General features: G+C 31.6%; 3 protein-coding genes across 13 annotated transcripts; all 3 read left to right on the top strand.

Moving 5' to 3' along the window:
- The first annotated feature begins 4,914 nt into the window (after positions 1–4,914).
- Positions 4,915–6,552, top strand: LOC110425708 (allene oxide cyclase, chloroplastic-like). 2 transcript variants are annotated; one of them, XM_021440679.1, is made up of 3 exons: positions 4,915–5,069; positions 5,386–5,507; positions 5,921–6,552. In XM_021440679.1, the coding sequence occupies exons 1-3, from the start codon at positions 5,018–5,020 to the stop codon at positions 6,320–6,322; spliced, it is 576 nt and encodes a 191-aa protein (XP_021296354.1). In that variant the 5' UTR covers positions 4,915–5,017; the 3' UTR covers positions 6,323–6,552. The 2 variants fall into 2 exon arrangements, with proteins under 2 accessions (XP_021296354.1, XP_021296353.1); XM_021440678.1 differs by having other exon boundaries at positions 4,937–5,255.
- Positions 6,553–11,666: 5,114 nt separating this feature from the next.
- LOC110425703 (uncharacterized) lies at positions 11,667–17,452 on the top strand. 8 transcript variants are annotated; one of them, XM_089785235.1, is made up of 9 exons: positions 11,667–12,696; positions 13,719–14,018; positions 14,253–14,369; positions 14,709–14,789; positions 15,128–15,186; positions 15,267–15,339; positions 15,431–15,527; positions 16,154–16,225; positions 16,959–17,452. In XM_089785235.1, the coding sequence occupies exons 1-5, from the start codon at positions 11,886–11,888 to the stop codon at positions 15,154–15,156; spliced, it is 1,338 nt and encodes a 445-aa protein (XP_089641361.1). In that variant the 5' UTR covers positions 11,667–11,885; the 3' UTR covers positions 15,157–15,186; positions 15,267–15,339; positions 15,431–15,527; positions 16,154–16,225; positions 16,959–17,452. The 8 variants fall into 8 exon arrangements, with proteins under 8 accessions (XP_089641361.1, XP_021296335.1, XP_021296336.1 ...); XM_021440660.2 differs by lacking the exon at positions 16,154–16,225; XM_021440661.2 differs by lacking the exons at positions 15,267–15,339; positions 15,431–15,527; positions 16,154–16,225; positions 16,959–17,452 and having other exon boundaries at positions 14,253–14,364; positions 15,128–15,156.
- A 2,683-nt stretch (positions 17,453–20,135) lies between these two features.
- On the top strand, positions 20,136–24,534 carry LOC110425706 (mental retardation GTPase activating protein). Of its 3 annotated transcripts, none has more exons than XM_021440668.2 (5): positions 20,136–20,698; positions 20,781–20,825; positions 20,939–21,220; positions 21,295–21,494; positions 23,890–24,534. In XM_021440668.2, the coding sequence occupies exons 1-5, from the start codon at positions 20,476–20,478 to the stop codon at positions 24,076–24,078; spliced, it is 939 nt and encodes a 312-aa protein (XP_021296343.1). In that variant the 5' UTR covers positions 20,136–20,475; the 3' UTR covers positions 24,079–24,534. The 3 variants fall into 3 exon arrangements, with proteins under 3 accessions (XP_021296343.1, XP_021296345.1, XP_021296346.1); XM_021440670.1 differs by having other exon boundaries at positions 20,141–20,698; positions 21,301–21,494; XM_021440671.2 differs by having other exon boundaries at positions 20,149–20,698; positions 21,316–21,494.
- The last annotated feature ends 328 nt before the right edge of the window (positions 24,535–24,862 follow it).

Genomic DNA, 24,862 nt, shown 5'->3' with positions numbered 1-24,862 from the left:
GAGAGAGAGAGAGAGAGAGAATCTAAGTTAAAAAAATTATAAAATATTACGACTGATCTTAAATTAAAAGGTTATTGTTAACTTACATGAACACAATTATACCAAAGAATAAGTTTATCTTAATCAAATACGGTAATAAAATTATTATGTTCTAATAATACTAGTAGCAAAACGTGCCCATATTAAAATCTCATGGTATTTGCCGCTGGACATGACCAACGACAATGGCACTGGGCATAGATGATAGACCACACATGGCACATGCAATTTGCTTATCTTTTAAGCCTTAGTGGATGGTCCCCTTTCTTTTTCGCCCACATCAAGTCTATGAACGAACAAATTAATGTGTATATGATCCACGAGATGTACTATTTGTACTGGAATTTATTGCTGGTCCATCTATATTTTTGGGGATATTTTCTTTTACGGATGGAGCTAAGTGAAACAATTGGCTGTCTTTGATGAAATGATGATACTTCTTTTTCCGTTTTTTTTTTTAAATTTTTTATTATTACTTTTGATGGTTGAAATGATGAGCTTTTGTAACTAAAAAAATACCTTCATCCTTTAGTCTTTAGATATAATCTTATACAAGTTTATTAATTTTTAAAATATATAATCAATCTCAAAAAAATATTTTTTATTAGATATGTAAGTTCGGTCATTAATACATTATTAATATTTTATTTGTTTAATAACATAATAATATTAAAAAGTTAAATTCACTCTTCATCAATTTTAAAAATTATCATATTATATAAATTATAATTTTTATTTTTTAATTTTTTTTATTAAAAATAACCTCCCTTAGTGCTCCTTGGGAAGCACCAAACATGGTACTCCATAAGGAGCTCCAGTCCAGTGCTCCTTGGAGAGCACTGATCTTGGTGGTCAGATCTGGTGCTCTTTGAGAAATTTGATCAGATCAAAATTAGATTCAGCTATCTTAAATCTAGAGTTCTTTGGAAAATCCGATCAGATTTGAGTCTAATTCAATCACAAGACAACTAGTCGGGATAGAGAACATCTCTGATCGATTTTTAAAAGTAAAAAAATATATATATTTTAGATATTTTAATTTAAATATTAACATTATTTAATTATTTGAGATAGAGTGTTTATGTTATAAATTAATAAATTTTTATATAATTATAATTAAAAATTAAAAATAATAAAGTATTTTACTCATAAAAAATAAAGTGTGCAGATCCACTGTGGAAAACAAAACAATGATAGGGTGAAGTTGTGGCATCGGCGACCCATGTCCTGCAACGCTCATTTCCACCCATTCGAGACTGGGCTTTTGGTAAAACTAATGCTTCAAGATTTGGATCATTTAATTTTTTATTTAAATTTTTTAATTTATTCTTAAACTTTGAAAAATATTTTTATTTTTATTTTTTTGGAAAATCATGTAACTATAAAAGAAGAATTGAATCTACCTATAAGATTCGGACCATTATTTTAATTTTGATTAATTTAATTTTCATTAAAAGTTAATTTAAGAACATTTCATAACGATAATGAAATTTTTATTGTTCATGTCAATTATGTGGTCTTTTTGTTATAGAAGTGATACGTCTATCTATATTCTTTTGTCACATCACATGGGACACATTGATATTAAAAAAATTTTTTGCTTTAGTAAAAATACTAAAAGATTAAGAATCTAAAAAATATTAATTATTATAAACTAAAATAAATTATGGTTTTTTTAAAAAAAATATTGATATGTGCCATGTAGTTGAAAAATTAATCTAATTTATCCGATCAGGTTATCACTAAAATGTCATATCATTCAAATTAATAACAAAATTTTAAAAATTGTTATCAATTATTTTAAAATTGTTTTTTAATAAAAATTAATAATTAAATTAATTAAAATTGAAGTAAAATTCATTCAAATTAAAATAGTAAAGCCAACAACTTCATATTACAATGATAAAAAAAACGTTGACATGATTAATAGTACAATTAACGCACATATGTTGGCTTTTCAAAACAAAAAAACTCTTATATGTTCGAATAAGTTGTATTGTTAACCATGCCAATATTTTCCATTCAACTTAAGTTTGCTTCACATTAAATAATAGGTTCAAGCCCACTTAATACAACTAAAATATAAAGACTTGAATGAAAATTTATTTTAATTATGCCAAACAATTAAAACCCATATTCTTTTACTTGTCTTGACAAATTATATTTTGAAATCTTGTAAATTTTTTTATACATTTGAGTTCATATTTTTTGAGTATTTATTTGTAATTTTCCTCCATTTTAAAGAATATTCAAACATTTTTCGAATATAATTAAATTATTGGAGTTTTCTTTTCTGGCATCCAATATGTTTTGGTCTCCACCTACACCCATACTTGTAATTTGCAGCTTGTCCTTAGCCATTGAGGTGGAGTTTACATGAACTTGTCCAATATTTATTTATTTCCGTGGTCCAAAAGATACTGAGGTTCTTTCCAAGTCTTTGTTGACATCTACTTCCGACCAGAATCCACTCACCGTCACCGGCTCCCCTTTGGCGGCTCCGACTATTCAAACACCGCGTGCACAATGCTACGGCGTTTTACTTTGCTTGGCTTTGCCTTTCATCCACAAAAGCCTTATTTATAAATTTATTTTGTTCTCGTGAAAAATTCAAAGACAATAAGTTGTTTAAAGAATTTATAAAATTTAAAGAATCGATAAAATTAATTTAAAGATGAGTTTTTTTAAAAGATATTATCATTAATACTTATTTCGCTCCACCACTCAACATGTAAAAAGAGAATTACCCAAATAGTTTTAGGAATATAATGAAATTAACGTTTGATTTCGTTTTTATATTTTTACAAAAATAGATCATTTAAATACTCCTGATAGTTCGTAAAGTTGTTCAGTCGTATAATTTATTTTTTGTAACAAGTAGATTATAAGGAATTTAAATTCTTTTAATAGATGATGAGAACTCTAGTGTTTATGTTTAATTTCAGAACATAACACTTCTATTTCTCGAGATTTTTTTACTAATATCTTATTTGTTTTTTATGTATTAAAATAAGTGGTAGCAAATTCTTTATATAAGCTTGTAAGTGTCTATTGTCAAAAATATAATCTTTTCATTAAGGTACTTTTTTGTTTTAAAAATACCTTTACATTTTATAAAACATAATTTTGGATAAAAATATTATTTTAATAATCACTTTATAAAAAGACAACCATTCATTATATAAAACATAAACTTTGAACTACGATATACACAAAGATAACTTTTCATATCCAAATTTTTAAATTGTAATTTTTTTAAATTGTCTAATAACTTCTGAATTTAGATGTGGTTTTTTAATATATCATTTTATCAAGAAATATAATTATTCATATGAAAAACTTACTTATAATTCAATAATCACACAATGTCATTTTGTGTGACATAATCTTTACATTAAGATAATTTTTCATTACGTAATATAATTTTTTATTTTAAAAATATATCAACATTTTATAATTTTTATATGTTAGATAATATTAATGAAAAATCATTAATATTTAAGTTTAAGAGATTTTATCATTTGACGAGTATATACGAATTTATACATTGTACAATATAAAGAAAATATAATATAAAACTAATGGTATGATCATACATTACAATTATTTTTAAGAAAATATCCATACTGCTATATAATGTACGAGTTGATCTCACATATTAAAAGATATTAACTGATCAACTAATAAAATTATATAAAAATTAAATATAATAATAAAACTATTTCATCCTTCATAAATGTATCTTCTGATTGTTTTTTACAATCAATACAGACACAATTTTTAAACTAATTTTATCATTTAAACGACGCATTTTTCTTTTTTTCTTCTGGCTTATTTTGTATGTGTACAGAAGCTGCTTTCTATTTATTCCTTCCTTGCCAGGAAGACTATTATTCTTGAAGAAAGTTGAAATGTAATGATAAAAGTTAAAATTCATTAAAGAGAGGGAAGATTTATAAGATGAGAGAAAGGATTATTTTTCATTTGTAATGATTAATTGTTGTTAATTAAAATGTCACATAATATAGATATGGTATGTTGAAATATTATAAGAGATAATGGGATATGACATGATAAAATAACAATGGGACATTTTTTATCTCTACGTCAAAGTTATATAATATAAAATATAGAATAATATTTAATTAATAGTAATTAATTATTAATTATAAAAATTTATTTAATTTAAGATAAAAATATAACTTGATTGAATATAATAAAATAATAATAATTTATTTAAAATTTTTTAAAAATTTATAAATTTTTTTAAGTATACATAATATAGATATGGTATGTTGAAATATTATAGAGATAATGGAGTATGACATGATAAAATAACAATGGGACATTTTTTATCATCTACGTCAAAGTTATATAATATAAAATATAGAATAATATTAATTAATAGTAATTAATTATTAATTATAAAATTTATTTAATTAAGATAAAAATTAACTTGATTGCAATAATAATAATTTATTTAAAATTTTTTAAAAATTTATAAATTTTTTTAAGTATTGTGTTTGATTTTATTTTTTCTGTTTTGTAAAGTAATAAATATGATTTTTAAATGTGTTGTTATGGTTTCTAATAAACCAACGTTAATTTCATTTACATTTTTTAGCCGGTGCCTTCCAAAATATACATAGGCAGGAAATCAAACTTTCTTCCGTCCAAGTAAAATTCAAAGAATAGAAATAACACGTGTGTAGTATTCAATATACAAATATGTACAACAAAACCTCTTACCATCTTTTTCACACGTAACAGTTGTACATTGAAGACTCCTTTGACTATCTTCACGCGTAGTTGCACCGTCATTGCGTACCCCAAAAACCACATGACAAAATTCCCCTATTCTACTCTTTTCCCCTCTGTATAAATCCACTCCCACTACCCCTCAGTTTCTCATCAAATTCCTTCACTTTTTTTCTTCCCAATCACACTCACAAAAGCAAAAGCAAAAAAAGCATCGGCAATGGCTGCCTCAAGCTCTGCTTTAGGAGCTACCATTTCTCCTGTGAAACTAGGTAACCCCAGATCATCATCGAACTTGACCAATTCTCTGCTGCCAGCTCCATCTTTCAAGCTCATCAAAAACCCATCTTTAACTCAAAGCCACAAGCTTTTTGCATCAAACTGCAACATTTTCTCAGTTCCCAAACGATCTTTCACTTGCAAAAGCCAGGCTATTCCTTCTGATAACTCAACACCTAGTAATTTCCACACCCTTTTCCCCCATTTTGATTGAAACCCACCAAGTTTTTTACTTTATTTTTTTTCAATTTAATTTGGTTTTTTAGGTGGATCTTGTTGAGTAACCTTTTGGGTTTTCTTTTTTTTCAGGCAAAGTTCAAGAATTATATGTTTATGAGATCAACGAGAGAGATCGTGGCAGTCCAGCTTATCTTCGTTTGAGCCAGAAACCTGTTAACTCTCTTGGTGATCTTGTCCCTTTTAGCAACAAAGTAAGTTCTTCACTAAATTAATTGACAGACAAAAAAAGAAAGAGAGAGAGGCAAAATTTTGGTAGTTGTTGAATTTTGATCTTCAATTTATTGGACTTTTCTGTCAAAAAATGGTGAAAATTGTAAGTGTATGTTTCTTGGGAAAAATTCAGTAGAAGTTTGGTTGCAACTTGCAGTCTTTTTTCCACTAAAACAAACCACTTTCTCGGAAAAGGACAAAAATAATTCCTGACGAAAACAAACGACTCCTATTATTGCTTCTTTTGAATCTTGTTTGCTGTCAATGTCAACTTTTTATTTTTTTTATATATTTGCATTTGTAATTTAAAAGAATTTCATATTTAATGTACAAAATGATATTACTCGTATAAGGGTTTTTTTTTATGATTTTCCTTTTTAAATTTTTATTTCAGATATATACCGGAGACCTGCAGAAACGGATAGGAATAACATCGGGTATATGCATTTTAATCGAGCACAAACCGGAAAAGAAAGGTGACCGGTACGAGGCGATCTTCAGTTTCTACTTTGGAGACTACGGTCACATAGCGGTGCAGGGGCCGTACTTGACTTACGAGGACACATATCTGGCTGTCACCGGTGGGTCGGGGATCTTTGAAGGTGTCACCGGTCAGGTTAAGCTGCAGCAAATTGTTTTCCCTTTCAAGATTTTCTACACCTTTTATTTGAAGGGCATTGGTGAACTTCCCGAAGAGCTGGTTTGCAAGCCTGTCGAGCCCAACCCAGGTGTTGAAGCCACCCCAGCTGCTAAAGCTTGTGAGCCACATGCCACCGTTGCTAATTTCACTAACTAATTCTAATATTAAACTTATATAGTTTGACAATTTCCATTGCTATGCCAGCTTTTTGAGTCTAAAGCTTTTTATCTTGTTTAGTACTTGTTATTTTTCTCTCTTTATAATCTTTTGTTATGGGTATAAAGTAAGATTAGAAAGAAATAATGTGGTAGTCCTTTCTAAAGTCTTGTGTAATGGGATGATTTTAGGCTTTTAATTAAGCCATTTGGAGTACCTTTTTGATTGCACTTTTGGACTTTATATTGTGGATGAGTGTAATTTGCAAATACAAAGCAACTTAATGGGGGCTACATGATGGTGATTTTTATCAAAATGATGCCTTTCTATTCTTTGGGGGTAGTGGTTGCCATCACTGAGATGAATATTCCATCCCTATTCATTTATGATTTATTTTTCTTTAATCTACAAAAACTCAAAAGCATGTGGCATGCATGAATAAATTGAATTAAACAATTAAATATCAAGTATAGGTCTTTTGTTTTTTTTGGGTCAAAGGCTATTGGTCTCTACACGCATTGGATATTATATTGACTCTAGGCATGTTGTTGGTGGGAACACTAAAGTTGAAATGAGTGGCACCACCACTTTTGTATGAATTGTCAATTTAATTAATTAAAAACTATTATACTTTTTTTATATATTTTTTAAAAATGTTGGAACATAAATTTTTTGAATTATATTAACATAAATATATAAGAAATTTGTTAGAAAAGTTGTGTTGCAAATGATACGGTAGGCTGTTGACTGCTAGTGTGACATAAATATTTTTTGTTGTACCTAGTAATCATATGATTTTTGTTTTTCTCAAACTTTTAATGTTGAAGGATCTTGTACCTCTAAACTTTGAAAATTTCCCCATGTACAACAAAAGTATCATCTCTACCTATATTTCAATGGAAGTTTTATCAATTGTAAAATATATTTCTTTTAATATATATATATATATATTGAAATTAATCAAGAAACACTACTAAATTTAATAAATTTTTGAATAAAATATCCTTACGTTTGTAACTTTTGATCATAAATATATGTGAATTTATTAATTTTTAAAATAAACAATTCGTCTAAGCTTGTAAATGGTTTTGAAACTTAAATGTGAAAAGCTTAAAATGTCTTCTTTTTTTTTTTTTCACTCTTCGTTTCCTTACATCAACCAACTACTCTTGGTCATGAAATGCTAGATAACTCTCTTGAGGAGCACAACACTCCCATCGATCACAAGGTGGTCAACTGTGGGGTGACCGAGTTGAGAGTTTTCATTTTTTAAAGGAGAGGAAAAAAAATAAAAATAAAAAATATAATTTATATAATACTAATTTTTAAAATTAATGTAAAGTAAAATTGTATTAAAAATATTACCACATCATCTAATTAATAAAAATATTGATGGTTCATTAACAACAAGACTTATATTTTTAAATTTATTATTTATTTTAAAAATTAATAGACTCATATATAATTAAAATTAAAAATTAAAAATGCAAAGCTATTTTATTTTAAATTTTGTATGTAATATATGGTTATGAATAAATTTCTATTTTAAATTATTTGCCAATATAAAACAGGAAGAGAGAAAAAAACAAAAAGAACGTGCCAAGTGCGGGCCAACGACTGATGTTACTCCATAAGAGAGAAAAATGCACGGAGATTCCCACTACTTGCCTTTTGTTTTTTGTTTTTGTCTTCGATTCTGCTCCCCTTGCAACCAACTTATATCTAATTAACTGACTTAATCGATTTTTTTTTAAAATTGTAACTGAATTAATCGAATTTCATGTCTTAATCAACTTTAGTTGGTTGAATCAATTAAAACCGATTTAATCAATATTTTTTAATTTATTTAATAAGTTTTTCTGAAAAAATATTGGCATTGAATTTGTTTTATGATTAATATGACCTTGTTTTGGAAAAAAATTAATTATTTTTTATTTTCATAAATCATAATCTTTTTAATGTGTATACTACACTATAATACTAATATAGTATATTAATATATACTATATATTACTATATAGTATCTTAGTATACTAATAAGTAATATATTATATATGTCATTGACTATATTAGTATATTAGTAAGTAACAAGTGTTATTTACTAATTAGTATACTATGTAGTATTTTAATTATATATAACAATAGTATATTACTATATATTGTTAATATATAGTATCTCAGTATATTAATAAGTAATATATTATATATGTTATTGACTATATTAGTATACTATATAGTGTATTAATTATATAAATCTTGAGATTAAAAATAGAGCTCTGTTATCTAAATGGTTTTGGAAGTTTAACAATGAATGAGACTATTTATGAAGGGAAATCATGAGAGTGAAGAATAATTACGATTTACGTCGCCTCTTTCTTAACTCTAATGTGTCTCATAAATGCATTTTTATTTAAAAATATATTATTTCTCTTCTATTATCTACTAACAAATTTCTTTTACAGGTAACATTTAATGTGGGATTTAATATTTGCAATAAGAAATCAGTGTCTTATAGACAGAATCGATAGCTTAATGGATTGATTCTTAAGCATGATTTTCCCAGAATTTATGCTCTTTCAATAAATAAGGTTGGTACTCTTTACGAATTGGGTGAGTGGATCAACAGGAATGATAATGGAAAATTGAATTGAGACGTTAATTGTTTGGTCGGGAGTTTCAACAATAGACAGCTTTAGGATACGTGGTTTTCAGCTGAAGGCCAATCGGTTTTGAATTGGATAATTGCTGATTTTAGGACAAGAGTTGTTCGGGCATATATGGGCGACGTTTCATTGAGATCCGGTCCACCAAGTGGTCACTATTATGATATGGAGACAAAGGTGAGATGTCATGTCGGAACCTGCGATACAATGGGTGAGCGTAGTTTCTTTACACAGCGTATGCATTGAGACTCGGGTTTAGATTGAGGCTCGGCTTTGATTATTGTGGTTCTCGGATATCTATAAATCGGGAAAGTAGGAAGATTGGGGTTTTTGTCTAATTTTTTTATTGTATTATTTTGTAATCATAAAAGTTCATAGCTTTTTCTATGACATTCAGCAGTAAAAATTGCGTAATTCTTAAAAAAAAAACAATAGTATATAACAATATGGTATATATTGTACATTACAACACAGTATATATTACTATATGTTAAAATATAGTATATAATAAGTACATATAGCAATATACTATAGACTATATATAGTATAATATATTAATAGGTAACTTAATTAAGTTTACGATATTAACAACTTAATGCAATAAGTTACATTAGGAATTTTATATATTTATAATTTAAAATTTTTGTCTAGTTTTTATTATATTTTGTATTATGTTTAATTCTATATAAGTTTTAATATGATTATACTAATGATATTAATGCCTAAATAAAGATTTATTATATAAATTGATTTTTTTTTTCATTAGAAATTTAAATGTAGACATGATGATGTTATTCATGACTTTAATTTTTTGTTGTTTGATATCTTGATGATTAAATAGGAGCTCTTATTCATATATAAGTGTAGAAAAGCTGTATGCGTGTATACACATAAGAAAAATGTTTAAAATATACTAAATTCAAAGTCGATTAACACAGTTAACCAACTTCTAAAGGTTTTTAATTGAGCTAACCTGACTTACTCGAATTAATCGATACAAATCGATTAATTCGGTTAAAACAGTTTTGATCAAATTTTGCTTACCCTAACTATTTAGAGCCAGTTTTCCTTTCATGTCTACCTTTTAGTTTTTTGCCCCAAAAATTTCAGATTTTTTTAGGCGGTAACATTCAAGAAATAAATTTTTGGAGGAAACTATATTTTGTAAGTATACTAAATCGACATTCAAGAATGCACTCTTAGGATTTTCGTAGAGAGAATTAATGTCAAGTAAAACACCAAGATACTCCGTTCCTAATGTTAAAAAACATAATTTTTTTTTGTTATTTTAGTAATATTATATGAAAAGCTATTTCTTTATTTGGTATGTATTACAACATTTTTTAATTTTATTAAAGATCAAACGTCTATATAAATTTTATTATAAAATAATGCTCCATATTATCATTATATTTCATATTATTCTCATAATTTATTTATATATTATCTTTCATTTATTATTGTTTTAAATTATCTTTTAAATTTTAAAAAATTATAGTTAAAATATTTAAAAAGTTTATAATTAAATGCAATAATGTAATATATAATTATACTAAATATATAATATTATTGCAATATATAAAAAATATAATATACAATAACAATATATTAAATATTGTATAATATATTATCACATAATATAATATAATGATACATATCTAAATTATAAAAATGTATATAATTTGATGTAATATAATAATAGATTAAATAATAAGATTTAACAATTATAATTATGTTATAATGTTAATATTATTGTAATAAATTTTGCATGTTATATAATAATATTCTTAAAATTTATGACAATTATTTTATTTTCAAAATATTTATAATATGTTTTCAATTTTAAATGTTATTTACTCATGAAAATGCTTATTTATATGTTAATATTGAGTAATAACTGAACATTAAATATTATTGAATATTATATTTAAATGCTAACACAATAGTTAGGTCAAAATACCCACTAAGTCTTTATATTCATGCATTTTATTCAATTTAGTTTATGTACTTAAAATTGAAACAATTTAGTCTCTTTATTTTGAGAATTACTCTAATTTAATTTCTCCTTCTAATGGCATCTAATTTTATCGTTAAAGGAGATAATGTTTGTGTTGATATGGCACATTTTAAGGAGTAACATCGAATGATGACATGGTAGTGCCACATGGCATTAACGTGGTGACGTGACAATGCCATGTGTCCTTGATGTGATTATGTGGCACTGACATACTGATGTGTTTAGTTCCATGGTGCCACATGATGATATTAATGTAGCATATCAAAAAATTTTTTTTAAAAAAATTATGTCATGTTATAGAGATTAAATTGAATAAAAATTTATAATATAGGGATTAAATTGAACAAAATTGAAGTGTTTAAAGACTAAGTTGAAAAGAATATTTGAAAAATATAAATATTTAAGTAGATGATATATATATTTATTAATAAATCAAATGTTTAAGTGTAAAAAATTAATAATGTTAAGAAATATATATAAATTAAACAAAATATATTAAAGCAGATACTTTACGGATATTTGGGCCACAACTTCCCTTTTTTTTTTTCTGAAAAATAATTAAGGGCCCACTTAATAATATTACACAAATTTATTAGTAATAATAGAGAAATTAGACAATCCATTACCTTTAAAGTTCTCATAATCCTAAGATTAGCACATTCACACTTCCACCAACCAATCCCAAACTCGCAAGACTTACGAAACTAAGCTCCGGTTGTTGACTTCTTTGCATCTCTTCATTCCAGAACACCCAAAGGAGATCAACAATCCCCAAACTTTGAAATTGAATTGAACCCCAAAAACAATGCCCCTTTTCTTTCTCCTTCTTCCCCTCTGACACACCCAAGGAACAACCCTCAAAATTTGGTGTTAGAAAACTCAAATGGTTCTTGTCCAAGCTTCCAGGATCAATCTCCCAACTCCTCCTTCTAAAACAACAGCTTCTCTTCTTTTTGAACCCCATTCTTGTTCCCTTGCTCTTTTGCATTCTGACTCTTCTCTCTCCCTTTTTCCTTCCATTTCTTTCCCTTTCCCTCCCCATAAAAAATCCCTTACTATTCCTCCTCCTTCATCTTCCTCCATTTTCCTTCTCCAAAAAACCCAACTAAATCCTAACCCCAGAGTCCTTTTCATTGTTGGAGGCCCTTACAAAGGTGGTTCGAAGGTTCTCCTTAGATTTTTTCTTTTTAGGAATGATGACAGTAAGGTTTTTGAGAAGGCCAAAGTTGTTGTTTCCAATCAAAAGGGTATTGAATTTGATGATAAAGTTGGGGTTCTAATTGATGTTAGTCATGGTTTAAAAGTTATGATTGCTGGGTCTGTTAATTTTTTCGCATTCTATTCGGCTTCGAGCTCGAAAGTTTGGGTCTTTGGGGTTAAATTGGTGGGTAATGATGACGGTGATGATGGGGTGGTGGTTAAGTTGATGAAATGTGCTGTGATTGATTGTACGAAGCCTGTTTTCTCAATGAGTGTATCATCTGAGTGCTTGGTTTTGGGGGAGGAAAATGGGGTTAGAGTTTGGAATTTAAGAGAATTGGTGAAAGGGAAAAAGATCAGGAGACTGAAGTATTCTGCTCTGTCAAACTGGGTGATTGGAGATAGTGATGGTTTTGGTGGTGGTGGATCAAGTAGTTCAGGGATTGTTTGTAATGGCTATTTAAATGGGAAGATTGAAAAACATTGTGTTTCTGGTGAGTTTTGGTTTTATATTGTGCTTTGACCTTTATTTTTCATGTTTATGTAGTAGTCGTGGCAGTGTTATTTTTGTTTGTTTCTAAAAAATTTAATGGATTTTGTTGATTATTCTCTAATTGTTGACAATTTTACTAGCAAAAGTGCACGAGTGAGTTAGACTGGGATGCTCCTTTTGCAGCCTGCCTATGTGATATTTAACCGGTTAAGGATAGCTGCTGATTGAGCTGATTATACATCATTCTATAATGTCTTTTCTTATTGAATTAAAGCTGTGATGTTGTTAGTCATGACTTGAACCAGTGATGTGCAGGGGCTGTAGGTCACTGAATTAGTTTAATATACTGCGAAAGCTTAGCACCCTCTTTAAGTCACTCTGAGTAATATTTTTTCCGCCATCATGACTGAATGTGCAGAGCTAACGTAGTGATTGGATATCTTTCTTGTAGTGGTTTCTTTTCTTTTTTTTTTTATAAATGAACTTTTAAGAGGCTTGACGAATTACAACATACCCTTTTAGTGTTTGTTAGACTTCAGGTTAAGGATTTTTGAGATACAAGGGCTTTAGAAGGAATTTTGCTTACCTCTTCGATCAATGCTTTTTTAAATTATAGCATTAGATATAATTTAAGGGAGATGCTGTTGAGACTGGTACTTGATGTAAAGGGGTTTCCAAATGAAGATCGTATTAGATGAAGAGGTTTAAAGTATAAGGATGTCTCTAGATGGTAAATTAGTTATTCTTAGAAAGTATAAAGTATGGTTAATCAAGAACTCTCTTATGTGTTTCCCTTTTGTTTCAGTGAAGTCTCTATGAGGTGGATGGGATCACTAAGTCTTTCACTGTATTTTTAGTAGTTTACTACAAAGATTAATATATTCTATATGGCACTTGCACAGTCTAAGTACTTAACTAAAACATTGTCCTTTTTCATTTATAATTATCTATTTTAAGAAGTACTGAGAGTTTACATGGAGTTTGATTCTTTTTTCCTCTCTGATTTGGCATCTTGGTTTGCAGTGAAGCAGAGGTCTGGAAAATACAGACAAGAATCTGCTGAAGAGGGTGCATGCTTTGTGGCATTTGAGCAAAAGGAAGTTAAGGGCATGAAATCTAGAAAAGTGCTGTTTATGTCCATGAAGGCGATTTCCATCCAACCACTGTCCTCAAAGAAATTCATAATCTTGAATTCTATAGGAGATTTGTCTGTCTTGCATGTATTAAACACAGCTGTTGGATCAAACATTACCTGTCACATGAGGCAATTGCCACATGTTCTGAAAGTGCAGAAGCTGGCTGTTCTTCCTGATATTTCCTCAAGTAAGCTTCTCTAATTCTTTAGTTCTTCCAAAGGCTTCATTTGATGTTAGAATGCCTGCACCCTCCGTTAAAAACAAAAGTGCCAAAATTTTGGGTTGGTGAAACACATTTTTGGGAATTCTATTAATGTTAAAGTTTTGACCTTTGAACTCAGCTTTACAGGGGAAAGGCATTTGATGGTTGATCATTATGTTACATCTATGAAATAAAGGGGTAATGTCCACCATTTTGCAGGAAGACAAACTGTTTGGATATCAGATGGGCATCATTCTGTGCACATGATGGATTTTACCTCTGCTGTTAATGAAAATGATGAAAGGGAGAGTGATGAAAAGCTATTACGAATGTCAGGTTTTGTTAATCGTCATATTTCATTACTTGAAAATTTTGAATTATGTCATATATACACTCTAACTTTTATCAAACTTTGGAAATACTGGTATATGCTTGGCATTGTTTTGATTTATTTTGAGTTGGGGTCCTTCTGCATTTTATGTGAGCTCAGTGAAAGTTCTATGATTTGGAGAACCTGATTCTTCAATCATTTTATTACTGATGTGTTTCTTATGATGGATATGTTCCCGTGCCCTTTTGAGGGTGTTGTAAAATATAAATTTAACTTCTTAGTTTTATATTTTTCCCCTAACTTTTTGGCGAGGCGATTTACCTTTTTCCTGTTTTATTTGTTAGTTAGTCAAGCAATTTTTTCTTGTGAAAAGATCCAAGATATGATACCCTTGGCTGCAAACAGTATTATGATCCTTGGACGAGGTAATCTTTTGTTTATTCTTTCATAGGTATTCTATCTGTGAAATGCTCCTTGAAATTAAAAATTAACAGGAAGTGCTAGCCTATATGTTGAATATTTGCATTTTCTTGGCAAACTGGAGAGGTAATTGTATGCGTTTGTAATCTCTCTATCAAGATAAGATAAACTGTTCTTGGTGTAATATGTGTGCGTGCCCACTTACTACTGTTGTGCCCTCCTCCCCCCTTCCTTTTCCTGTTTTTCTTTTTCTCAAGTTGCACTTGAGCATATATTTTCCTCTCTGCAACATTCTGTTTTGTGGTTTCTAAATTTCTTGACTTCACCTCTCTGTACTGAGCAGGAAGCTTGTACACATATGCTATTTCCTGAAGTAGTTTGGCAACTATATCTTTTTCTGCGGTGAGCGTTTTCTTATGTCATTCCTCCTTACAAGATAAATGTGGATGCCCTGCTGATGATCTAGGTGAATCCTTTTGTAGGGCATTTATGTTCCAGGCTGCATCAGATGATTATACACCTCTCAGTTTATTCCTGGACCAGTATTTTTATTAAGTATGTGTTAACTCTTTTGTAAATTTGTAATCCATCAATTCTTAGGATGGTAACTGATTACTGCACGGGCTTGTCTTTACCTGAATTTCAGTTGGCCATCTTGCATTCAGAGTACAAAGGTATCTGAAGTCAGGATCTGCAGTTGTCTCATGTGTGCATAAGACCTCAAGGACATTGAGCTCCTGAAGGTATGTATAATGTGAAGTTTAGTTTATTAAAATATAAGTTGCATAATCTAGCATATGACATGTAGGCCAGATTTGTGATAGTGTTCCTACTTACAATTTATGGTTATTTTGAGTTGGAAAATAAGAAATTTTAGGGTTTAAGGATATGATTGGACCTATGGTTAGGGTTTAAGAATCAAATAGGGTTTGAATTGGACCTATGGCTAGATGCCATCTAGCCAAGCTATTGATGCTTGATCATGGCATCTCCACATTAGTTTAATGCTTGCCAATACTTTGTCAACTTGAATAATAAGGTTTAGTTCTTTTGAGATGACTTTCATTCATTTTTTTTTTTTGAAAAGGACAACTTTCATTCACGTTGAGTTATTTATGAGAAGGATGTAATTTACTTTCCAGTGCTAGATTACAATTGAACTAAAATATGTATGAAATTAAAAAAACAAATCACTGAATAGTCTAGTCCTTAAAAAACCATGTTCTTCTCCTGCAAGGACTGAATTATGTTATTTGATAATGATATGGTGTTAATGGATGAGAAAAAGGATGCTGCAAACATTAAACTTAAACTATGTTTTGTTGTTATGATATGGTCTTGGTGATAATTGGTCAAACTGAATCTTCAGAATGCCAATTTAGTTAAAGTGGAAATGGGAATGAAGTGTTGATGAGAATTAGTGAAGAAGATATATTGCAAGGTGAGCAATTTCAATATCTTTGTTCAATTATCTGAAAGTATGTGGAAAATTGATGGAAATTTCATCATTCAACTATAATGGATGAAATGAAAAGATACGTTCATAATCCTCTCTGATTGCAAACAATGTTCAATTGAGATTTAAAAGAAAATTTTAAAGTACAATAACGTGACCAGCAATACTTAACAGGACTAAATGTTGGGCAACTAAGTATTAACATACACCAAATAAAATAAATATAATTAAGATGAAAATGTTACACGGGATTATGATGTGTAAACAAATTACAGAATGATAAGCTTAGGAATTAGTGCATAAGGAGGTAAGGGTAGCACCCATTGTGGGAAAAATGAACGAAAAGCATTTATTGTTATTTGCACGGTACATAGGAGGCCTAAAAAGGCTTTTGTGAGAAATGTGAGTTAATGGAGGATATACATGTCATGAGGGTGAGAGAATTACCAAAGAGGGGATGGTTGTAAACTATAATAAGGGACCTTATATTTCTTAAGTTTAACCAAGTCTATGATCCTCAATACTAAATAGAGTACAATAGCACAATATAATCAATTGTCAACTGCTGAAAGTGATAAAAGGGTTTAGTTGTTATCTTAATTGCCGAATTTCCTGTCAGCTTTGTTTCTCTACTATCCTGTTTCCTATGGTTTGCCTCTGGTTACCAATCTGTTTTTTGTTTTATTGCGCTGTAAATTTACATTTCTATAACATACAGAACCATGGGAAAAGTCAGATGCCTGTCAATAGAGTTTTGGATCCTGATGTAGGAATCTTTTCAACAACTCAAAGCCACATCGACTGCACATGCTGCAAGACTGATTTGCATCTGAAGTGTTGGTTGTTGGCCTTCCACAGTTTCATCTTTGAAGCACACAATTTATTCCATCTTACATTGTCCATTGGAGGACCAAGCCTGCAGTGAACCTAAGGTCACAAATATGCCAGCTAGTTTTTGATTGTTTTTTAGACATACTATTTTGTCTCGTACATCTTTCTAAGGTTAGTCGCTGTTTTCAACTTCTGACCATTTAAATTTGAAGGGGCGTGGTCCATCCTGGGGAACATTTGCTTGTGTTACAATTGCTGTCAATAATGAATGTTTTTGGCCTATCTTTATTCCAATTCAGACTATTCTTAATTATACTCAACTGTACAATTGTCTTCCTTTACTTGAACAACTATGAGATAAATACTAAATTTGTCACTATATTATGGCAGTATGAGTCGATGTTGAATTTTGTCACCATGCTTTTATTTGGAATGATTTTTGCATGAAAATTAACAGAATATTGCACATTATCTCGGATATTTTTGATAAGTTGGTAGTAAAACAAATGGAAAGAAAAATTGATTTGGCAATAAGAAATAATCCTTCAACGATCATTGCTTGTGTTATGAACAAGTAGGGCATGAATGACTTAAACCAATGGGATTACCGTGAAACCAGATGGAAAGATGGATCCACCTTGACCTTTTAACAATGGGAATAAAGCCCCATAAATTGGTTTGCTATTGTACAGTTTGATTGATAATTGTGAACACAAATTGAATTTGATATGAAATAACTAAAAGAAGGAGAGGAGGTTTTGCTGAATAAAATTACCTTTGCTTTTGTTAATGATGTTTCATTAGTCAAATGCTTGGTTTGTAATGACTAGTGCAGACAAAAATGACAAGCTGACGGGATGACCAAGTTGAGGTTGAAGATTAACAAACAGTAGACTTTTGGTTTGAAATCCCATGCCACACAAGTTTTAGATCTTCATAAATGTAACATGCTTATCTTTTTTTTCTAGAAAATTAAAAAAAAAAAAGCTTTAATCTCTCAGGTTCAGAGCAAAACTATTTGAAGATGTTTGAGAGCATTCCTCTATCTAAAATTTCTTTTGAATTTTTTATTTCTAAATTAACAACTGTTGTGAGATAGAAGATAGTACAAGTCACATGAAAGTAGGGAAAGATTAAAAGACATCTCTTTGAGAAACTTTAAAGATTAAATGAAGCAAATGGACCAAAAACTTACTGGCAACACTCAACACAGGGAATACCTCTCCCTTTCAATTGAAACCTACATTGCATACAAATCAGACAAAAGTGACGGTCATGATGAGCTACAAAGGGGACCCACCTGCTTCCATAGTATTAAGAACCTCTACCATTCATTCATTTTCTTGATGATGATGACAACCACATGTCCTGCACATGCATTATACCCACATAGACACTTTCTCGGTTCCCCCCATTTCTTGCTGTCCACTCTTTTTTTCCCTCTATCCAAACAACCCATTTCGAAAACAACCCAACAGAGGGTATCTACCAGAACAACTTGTCCAATCTCTACATCCCCAAAGAGTTGTGATCAAGTGAGGTTGTCCTCACTGATGAATTCCTGGTGTCAAAACCTCATTGGTGGTAGAGAAAATCAAAGGAGGGAAAAGCAAGTTTTGGCCATTTTAAACATTTGAAGTATCAATGAGTCATGCGTTAGCTTCTCCCCATCCTACCAAATACTAGACCCTCAAATATACTAGTGTACAATATTGGGGACCCCATTACCTGTCCATAGTTCTGACTTTTTACACCAGTTGAGTTGATTCAGCATCTTGGTTCTGTTTAAATATGGTCCACAACCACCATTAGATAAAATTTGCCTTTCAACTGTCAGGGGAGTTGTTAGGGTTGACAATCTTGTTTTGTTGGTAACAGATTTCATTAATCGTGCATGGTTTCACTTACATTCTAATGCTTTCTGTCCACTATCAGAGATGCAATCAGCACCTAATTATTTGCAACTTTTGAGTATTGTTGAGGGTGGGGTAGAACTTGGACAAAGATGTTAGATTCGAGCTGTCATGTTTCCCCTTTTAAGAGATCAAAGAGCAAACTTAAGGCGAAATGAGAACATGCACCTTCGGTTTCCTATTGGGGCACCCAGACTTCAAGCTTTACTTGAACTTGGGAAAAACCGAAAAAAAAAAAAAAAGAAGTTAGAACCTTTCCACTTTAATATCCTACATCAGTTATATGATTTTTAGTTGGTACATACTGAATGTGGAATACACTTTCACACCTTCAATCTGCCAATGCCAGTGCTAATAATATAGTGGCAAAGAGTTTCTTGCCCTGAAGAAGGGGAAAGAGTAAAAAGAAGAACCAACATGAAATGAATTGTGAATTGCCCTAAGTTCAACTTAGTCACAAGGGAAAATGAAAATTTTCAGCCATCACTCCAAGTGGTGCCATGTTGGACAAGATATAGTGAAACATCATTTAATTTGGTTCCAAAAAGTCCTTTGGGATGAACTCAGTGTATCTCAGAAAAGTGCTGCTGAACTAAAGTTGGAATTAAATCAACATCAAAATCCATGTTATACTATGCATAGTGCAACTCAATAAGCCTATTTGCCTACCCATTTTGAGCAATACAACAAAAGAAACAATGACCTGCTCCACTTTGTAACTTGGTCTTCCAAATTGTAAAATTAGGGGAAACAAAAACTTGAGCTCTTGTGCTCTTTGCACTTTCTACACTGAATAATTCAATCTGGATCTGAAATGTATATAGCCGAGAAATGTGAACTCTGGTACAAGTAAATACTCCACATGTGGATGATCCTCATCAAACCATAGATTTGTAGTTATCAGGATTAGATTTCTTTAGGTCCTCCAGTAAGCGTGATTTAAATTCCCTCCAATATGCCAGAAAGTCTAATACATCTTATTAAACAACACATACAGAGGTGGGGTTATACCTGGTCTATTTTGCTCAGCCTTGGATGAATTTTTGGTTTGCCTCTTATAAAAGAGAAGAGAGGTGGGGTTATACCTTGTCTAGAATTGGCATAAGATTATCAAACCTTTTTCACTCTTTTGGTGTGAGCTGTGCTGTTTGTCTGTCATGGTATCTTTTTTTTTTAATTCTTTTTGCTTTATCACTTGTCCAATAAGGATAGAAGATAGTAAAACTTTCTTTCTTATGAATATCAAAACAACCATCTTAAATGTTTATGGAGCCATGGTTAAAAGAAAGTAGGAAATTTAGGGCAGTCTTGGACTTCCAATTAGAGCTCAACAAAAAGGTTGCTCTTACATTTGGAAGTCTGGTAAATATTCCAGGCAGAATCTGCTGATGTGGCAGCCACAGGTTTTGAAGTTCACACACTTATAAAACCTGCAACAAAATTTAGGAGCAAAAAAGAAAAAAGACTTCCAATTCAAATTATAGCTCATTCATGGCCTCTGCCGTGGAACAGTCTTCTTATAGTTCACGACGACATGATGAACCAGAGTTCAACTTGAGAGAGTGGGGTCTCAAGGCTCGAATTAGCCGCGAAAACACTACTTCAAGAAGATATTCAGCATCGTATATCAGAAGTTTTAGAGAAGATGCGAGGTCTTTTAGATCAAACATAACCATTTCTAGCACTGCCTCCTCTCCAGGCTATTCCTTAAAAGGTACCTCTCTAGTTTCTCTTTCATGCAAAATTTGCCTTTTCCCACTCACTGTTCCTCTCAAACTTTCCAGTTAATTTTACAGATGAGATTGACCCTTCTACATACTCATTCACTGCTGCTCTCAAAGGTAACTGTTAAATCATATTTTTGTGCTTTTTAAACAGTTCAAAAATTCTGTAGAGTAACTATTTGAGCAAACTTAACAGTTCAATCTTTTGGACTAACTGGTTTTTTCTGCAGCATTGCAGGCAAGGACGGTGTGTAGCAGTTGGGAATGCCTGTCACCGGACGGGTTTGTCTTAAACTCCAAGTGGAATGAAGCAGAGAAATACATTTGCAACCCACTTTCCGGAGAGGTTCCGATGGAATGTTTGTCTGCAAAAACACTCAGTGGAAGGTCATTTCGCAACTTAACAAACAGAATTACCATGTCTGCTCCTCTTGTTTACTCCCATTCGTGCCATATCCAAACAAAGCTTTCCAGGACAGTGCCGGAAGACGTAGCTCAGTTCCCAGCACCAGGTCCGGAAGCAAATATTTTCTGGCTGCTTTGTTTTTCCATGCACCCGAAGAGCTTGATTTAAGTTAGTTTAAAGTTTTAGTGCATCTGATTGCAGAGAAGAAAGCAGAGAGCATGACTAGAGATGTGGGAACTCAAAGTACACCACCTGATCTTAGTTCTGGTAGTCTTAGCCCTGCTTCAACCCCTTCAATATTAGAGAGAGCATTAAAGCGGTGCGGGACAGAAAATGGAGATTCCCCTAACTCCAACACAAAGTCAAAGGCTGAGGAACAGGTACGTGCTTTCCTATGGAGGATTTCATTCATGTCTGCTGCTGTTAAACTGTCTCTAAGTAAGGAACTCAAGAAAGAAATATTCTTAAGAAACATAATTTGACCTATCACTTTCGGACGTTCTGCTTATATCATGGACATTGTTGGATAATTCTGAAGCGTCAGTAATATTTGCTACAACATGTTGCAGCATCATATATCCATGCCATATTTCTCAATGTTCACTCCAAGTTCATTTCTTTTCGCTTAAACTTTCATATTCAAGTTTTCCCTTTTGATGTAAGTTTCACAATTAGAAGGACAGGTTCATTCAAGTTTAGTACTGGCTCCCATAGACTTCAAAAAAGAAGTTCCAACGTTTCACCAGGGCAATGATGTATCACTTGCTGCTCGCTGTGAATTGCAGGCTTGCATATTTTCTTACTACTTACATGGGACTAGAAAAGTTGATAATATCCATCGAAATAGGAATGCATGCCAATGCCATTCTAATTCTAGTAGCCTAATTGTGTTCATAAAAGCTGCTTGCTTAGTCCTTACGTGTTGCTTACCTTATCATGGCGTGTTTTCAAGATCAGACAGCTAGGATTGCCTGAATAGTGCTATAGTTTCGGAGTGCCTTCCAATGTGGGGGACTGTTAGATTATTTGGTCCCTCGGGCTTTCGTGGGCACATGCGTCTCAAGGGTACATAAGCTCTCATAAGTCTAAGATTGACAAGTACATGCCCCAGCTAGCCTGTTATCCTGCAGAAATAATTGAACTGTGTCCTTCCTAGGTGGGGAACTAATATCTCAATTGGTCCCTCTTTAAGATTGATAAGTACATGCGCTCCAATTGCATGTACATTACAAAATAAAGCCTTAGAAGTTTTCTCCCAACCATCCCACTTTCCAGCACATGCTGTTGGATTTGTCTCTGATATCCTACAGCAGTCTTATCAGCGGCAGAAACCAGGATTGCAATAGCATTTTTGGGATTTCAAAACAAAAGGCAAGAACAATTCCAAAACCAAGTCATCAAAACAATTCTCATTTTTTTACTTGAATCATGCTAGTGTTTCTTTTTCGTTCTTCTCTTTGTTTTATGTGGATCAACCAAAGATGCTTCAGTGCCAAACCTTGAAAAGGATTCTTCACTTCTTGTTCTTGCACTCTTTTTGATTCTTTGGGGTTCTCAATGACAATGGCTTATCGCTGCTTTTTCTTAGTCTTTTCGTCTTTTGGGAAAATCAGCCATGTGTTTCAGGGCTTTTCATCAGAAATACCATATAAACAATTCCTGCATCATATATTGTCCCTGCCACCATTAACTGGACCTTGCTAATTTAATATTATAGTTACTTTACATTAGATTTTGCTGAATATGAATCCAAAATCCAAACTAAAATGAGCCTGTCTCTATCCCAAATCATCATCTCTATATTGGATCTAAGCTCTGAAATCAAGTTCTGATCATTTTAACCATGCAATCATTAGATTTTTTGGGTACAGTTTAGTCATTAAGAAAACAATGATTAGGCGAACTCTTGGTTGCTTATGCACATATATGCTAAGCGCAAATTGCTCAACTTGGGGTGCTGGTGTCCAAAGTGGTTGCATGTGCAACATGAGCATTGAGCATAAGTTTTTTGTTTCTATTCAAGAGTCATACCCTCTCTGTTAACTGCTTCTCATTGCTTATTTTATGTGAGAATGTCAAGGGAAGAAAAAAAAAACCAAACTAACCATAGGTGGTAATGATTTTGTAGCTCAACTATTAGGATCTTTTCTAACACACTGATGGTTAAGAGAGGTTGTAATGGGCCATCAGACCACAATGTCATAGGTGGCATCCAACATATCATGCTAATGGAAATGAAACAGAATCTAGTTCTTTTTTTTTTTTTTGCTTTTCAATTTTCTGGACCAGAAACTTGACAATAGCATATGAGGCTGCTGCAACCCAAAAATAATAATAAAGAGGCTGCATATTGGCTCACGGGTTTAGGCTAAACTTAACCTTGGAACCGAGGCTTAAGTTGAAACATTTCATAGTAAATTAATACATAATAGATCAGATACTTAAGCTCAAACAGTTAGGTTGCCTGGCAAGAGTACATATACGTTATATAATCAAGCAGCCTCAGCATCACTTTAAACCTCCCACGATTTGTTAGTAAAATAATTAAGGTAGTTCAACAAGTATAGTATCAACTGAAACAAATGAATGATCCATGCGAGCGTTCCGCAAGTCACTCTTTATTTATTTTCCATGGAAGTATTGAAATACTTAGATGAATTTTAAGCAAAGTGATGACTCGCGGTAGTAATCTAAGTTAGCCAAGTAAGGTAAATTCTTGGGGTGAACACATAAAGCAAGTATGATATTGATGTGAGAATTCATTGTTGGGCGCAGGTTGAGGTGAAAGAAACAGGAGAGAAAGAAGAAACAATAATTGACAAAGCAGAGAGGAGAAGAAAAGATGAGCTTATGTGCAGGTGTAGCAGGCAACCTGGATGCTTATCATGGATGAGAAGAAGGCAGAGAGAGAAGCACAAATCAAGAAAGAGAAGTATCTTTTTTCCTCATTTTAATGGGTGCTAAAGATGGTTAAAAAAGAGAAGATATTGGTGGGCTTATTGAGGTTCCCTATCTCTCAATCAAAAGGGATTTTCTTCTGTTGTTTGAAGGACAGATTGCATCTGAAGGTGAAAATGAGAGCAGTCATGATTAAACAGAGGTGAAAGACAGTCCTATGGTAGTTTGTTTTCCTTGGAATTTTGCTGTAGTTAGTGATGTTGTGTTTTGTTTCTTGTTGTTATATGGTGAAAATGGCTGACAGCTCTGTGTTCACGTGCATGCTTTTGTTTGTGGCCTTGGAATGGAAACGTTCTTCCCTAAGAGCTCAGAAGCAGACAATCATGCACAACTTACCTGTCCAATTTAGATACTCCACCAATTCTAAATGTAAGCACACCAATAATGTGCTGAATACATACAATGAACGATATTTAGTCATTAATTCATCTGACAAAAAGAAAAGAATATTCAATTATTCAACAGCAACTTTGTTACCACACATTCTTTCTATTTTGGCCTTGCAAAAACTGGTGCCAGGAAAAGAAAATCATTAAAATTTGAAAAAAAAAACAAAAAATAAAAAATAAAAGGGGATGCTTGAGTTCATGACATCTCATAGCATTTAGCTGTAGTGTCTGAAGCATAATTAGTAGGTTGAATTTGCTAGTTAGCCATCTTTGTGTTTCCACTCTTAACAATTCTAAGTTGAATTGTCCCATCAATCTAAACTCAGGCTTTTTAAAGGAAAATTGACATGTCCATTCAAAGATTGTACGAGTTTCACATCTTTTTAAACACATGATGACAG

Source organism: Theobroma umbraticum, unplaced genomic scaffold, assembly GCF_002168275.2.
Source record: "Theobroma umbraticum cultivar Fairchild unplaced genomic scaffold, ASM216827v3 scaffold_12.1, whole genome shotgun sequence".
Taxonomy (NCBI): Eukaryota; Viridiplantae; Streptophyta; class Magnoliopsida; order Malvales; family Malvaceae; genus Theobroma; species Theobroma umbraticum.
Note: the sequence above shows the minus strand (reverse complement) of the source record. Positions and strands in the feature narration are given on the sequence as shown.

Bases quoted from the DNA above. Each gene is read 5' to 3' on its own strand.
- LOC110425706 (XM_021440668.2), top strand. From the start codon at position 20,476: ATGGCCTCTGCCGTGGAACAGTCTTCTTATAGTTCACGACGACATGAT. The intron at 20,826-20,938 runs GTAACTGTTAAA...TTTTTTCTGCAG, and splicing joins ATTCACTGCTGCTCTCAAAG to CATTGCAGGCAAGGACGGTG. The intron at 21,221-21,294 runs GTCCGGAAGCAA...GTTAGTTTAAAG, and splicing joins AGCTCAGTTCCCAGCACCAG to TTTTAGTGCATCTGATTGCA.
- LOC110425703 (XM_089785234.1), top strand. From the start codon at position 11,886: ATGGTTCTTGTCCAAGCTTCCAGGATCAATCTCCCAACTCCTCCTTCT. The intron at 12,697-13,718 runs GTGAGTTTTGGT...CTTGGTTTGCAG, and splicing joins TGAAAAACATTGTGTTTCTG to TGAAGCAGAGGTCTGGAAAA. The intron at 14,019-14,252 runs GTAAGCTTCTCT...ACCATTTTGCAG, and splicing joins TCTTCCTGATATTTCCTCAA to GAAGACAAACTGTTTGGATA.
- LOC110425708 (XM_021440678.1), top strand. From the start codon at position 5,018: ATGGCTGCCTCAAGCTCTGCTTTAGGAGCTACCATTTCTCCTGTGAAA. The intron at 5,256-5,385 runs GTAATTTCCACA...CTTTTTTTTCAG, and splicing joins TTCTGATAACTCAACACCTA to GCAAAGTTCAAGAATTATAT. The intron at 5,508-5,920 runs GTAAGTTCTTCA...TTTTTATTTCAG, and splicing joins TTGTCCCTTTTAGCAACAAA to ATATATACCGGAGACCTGCA.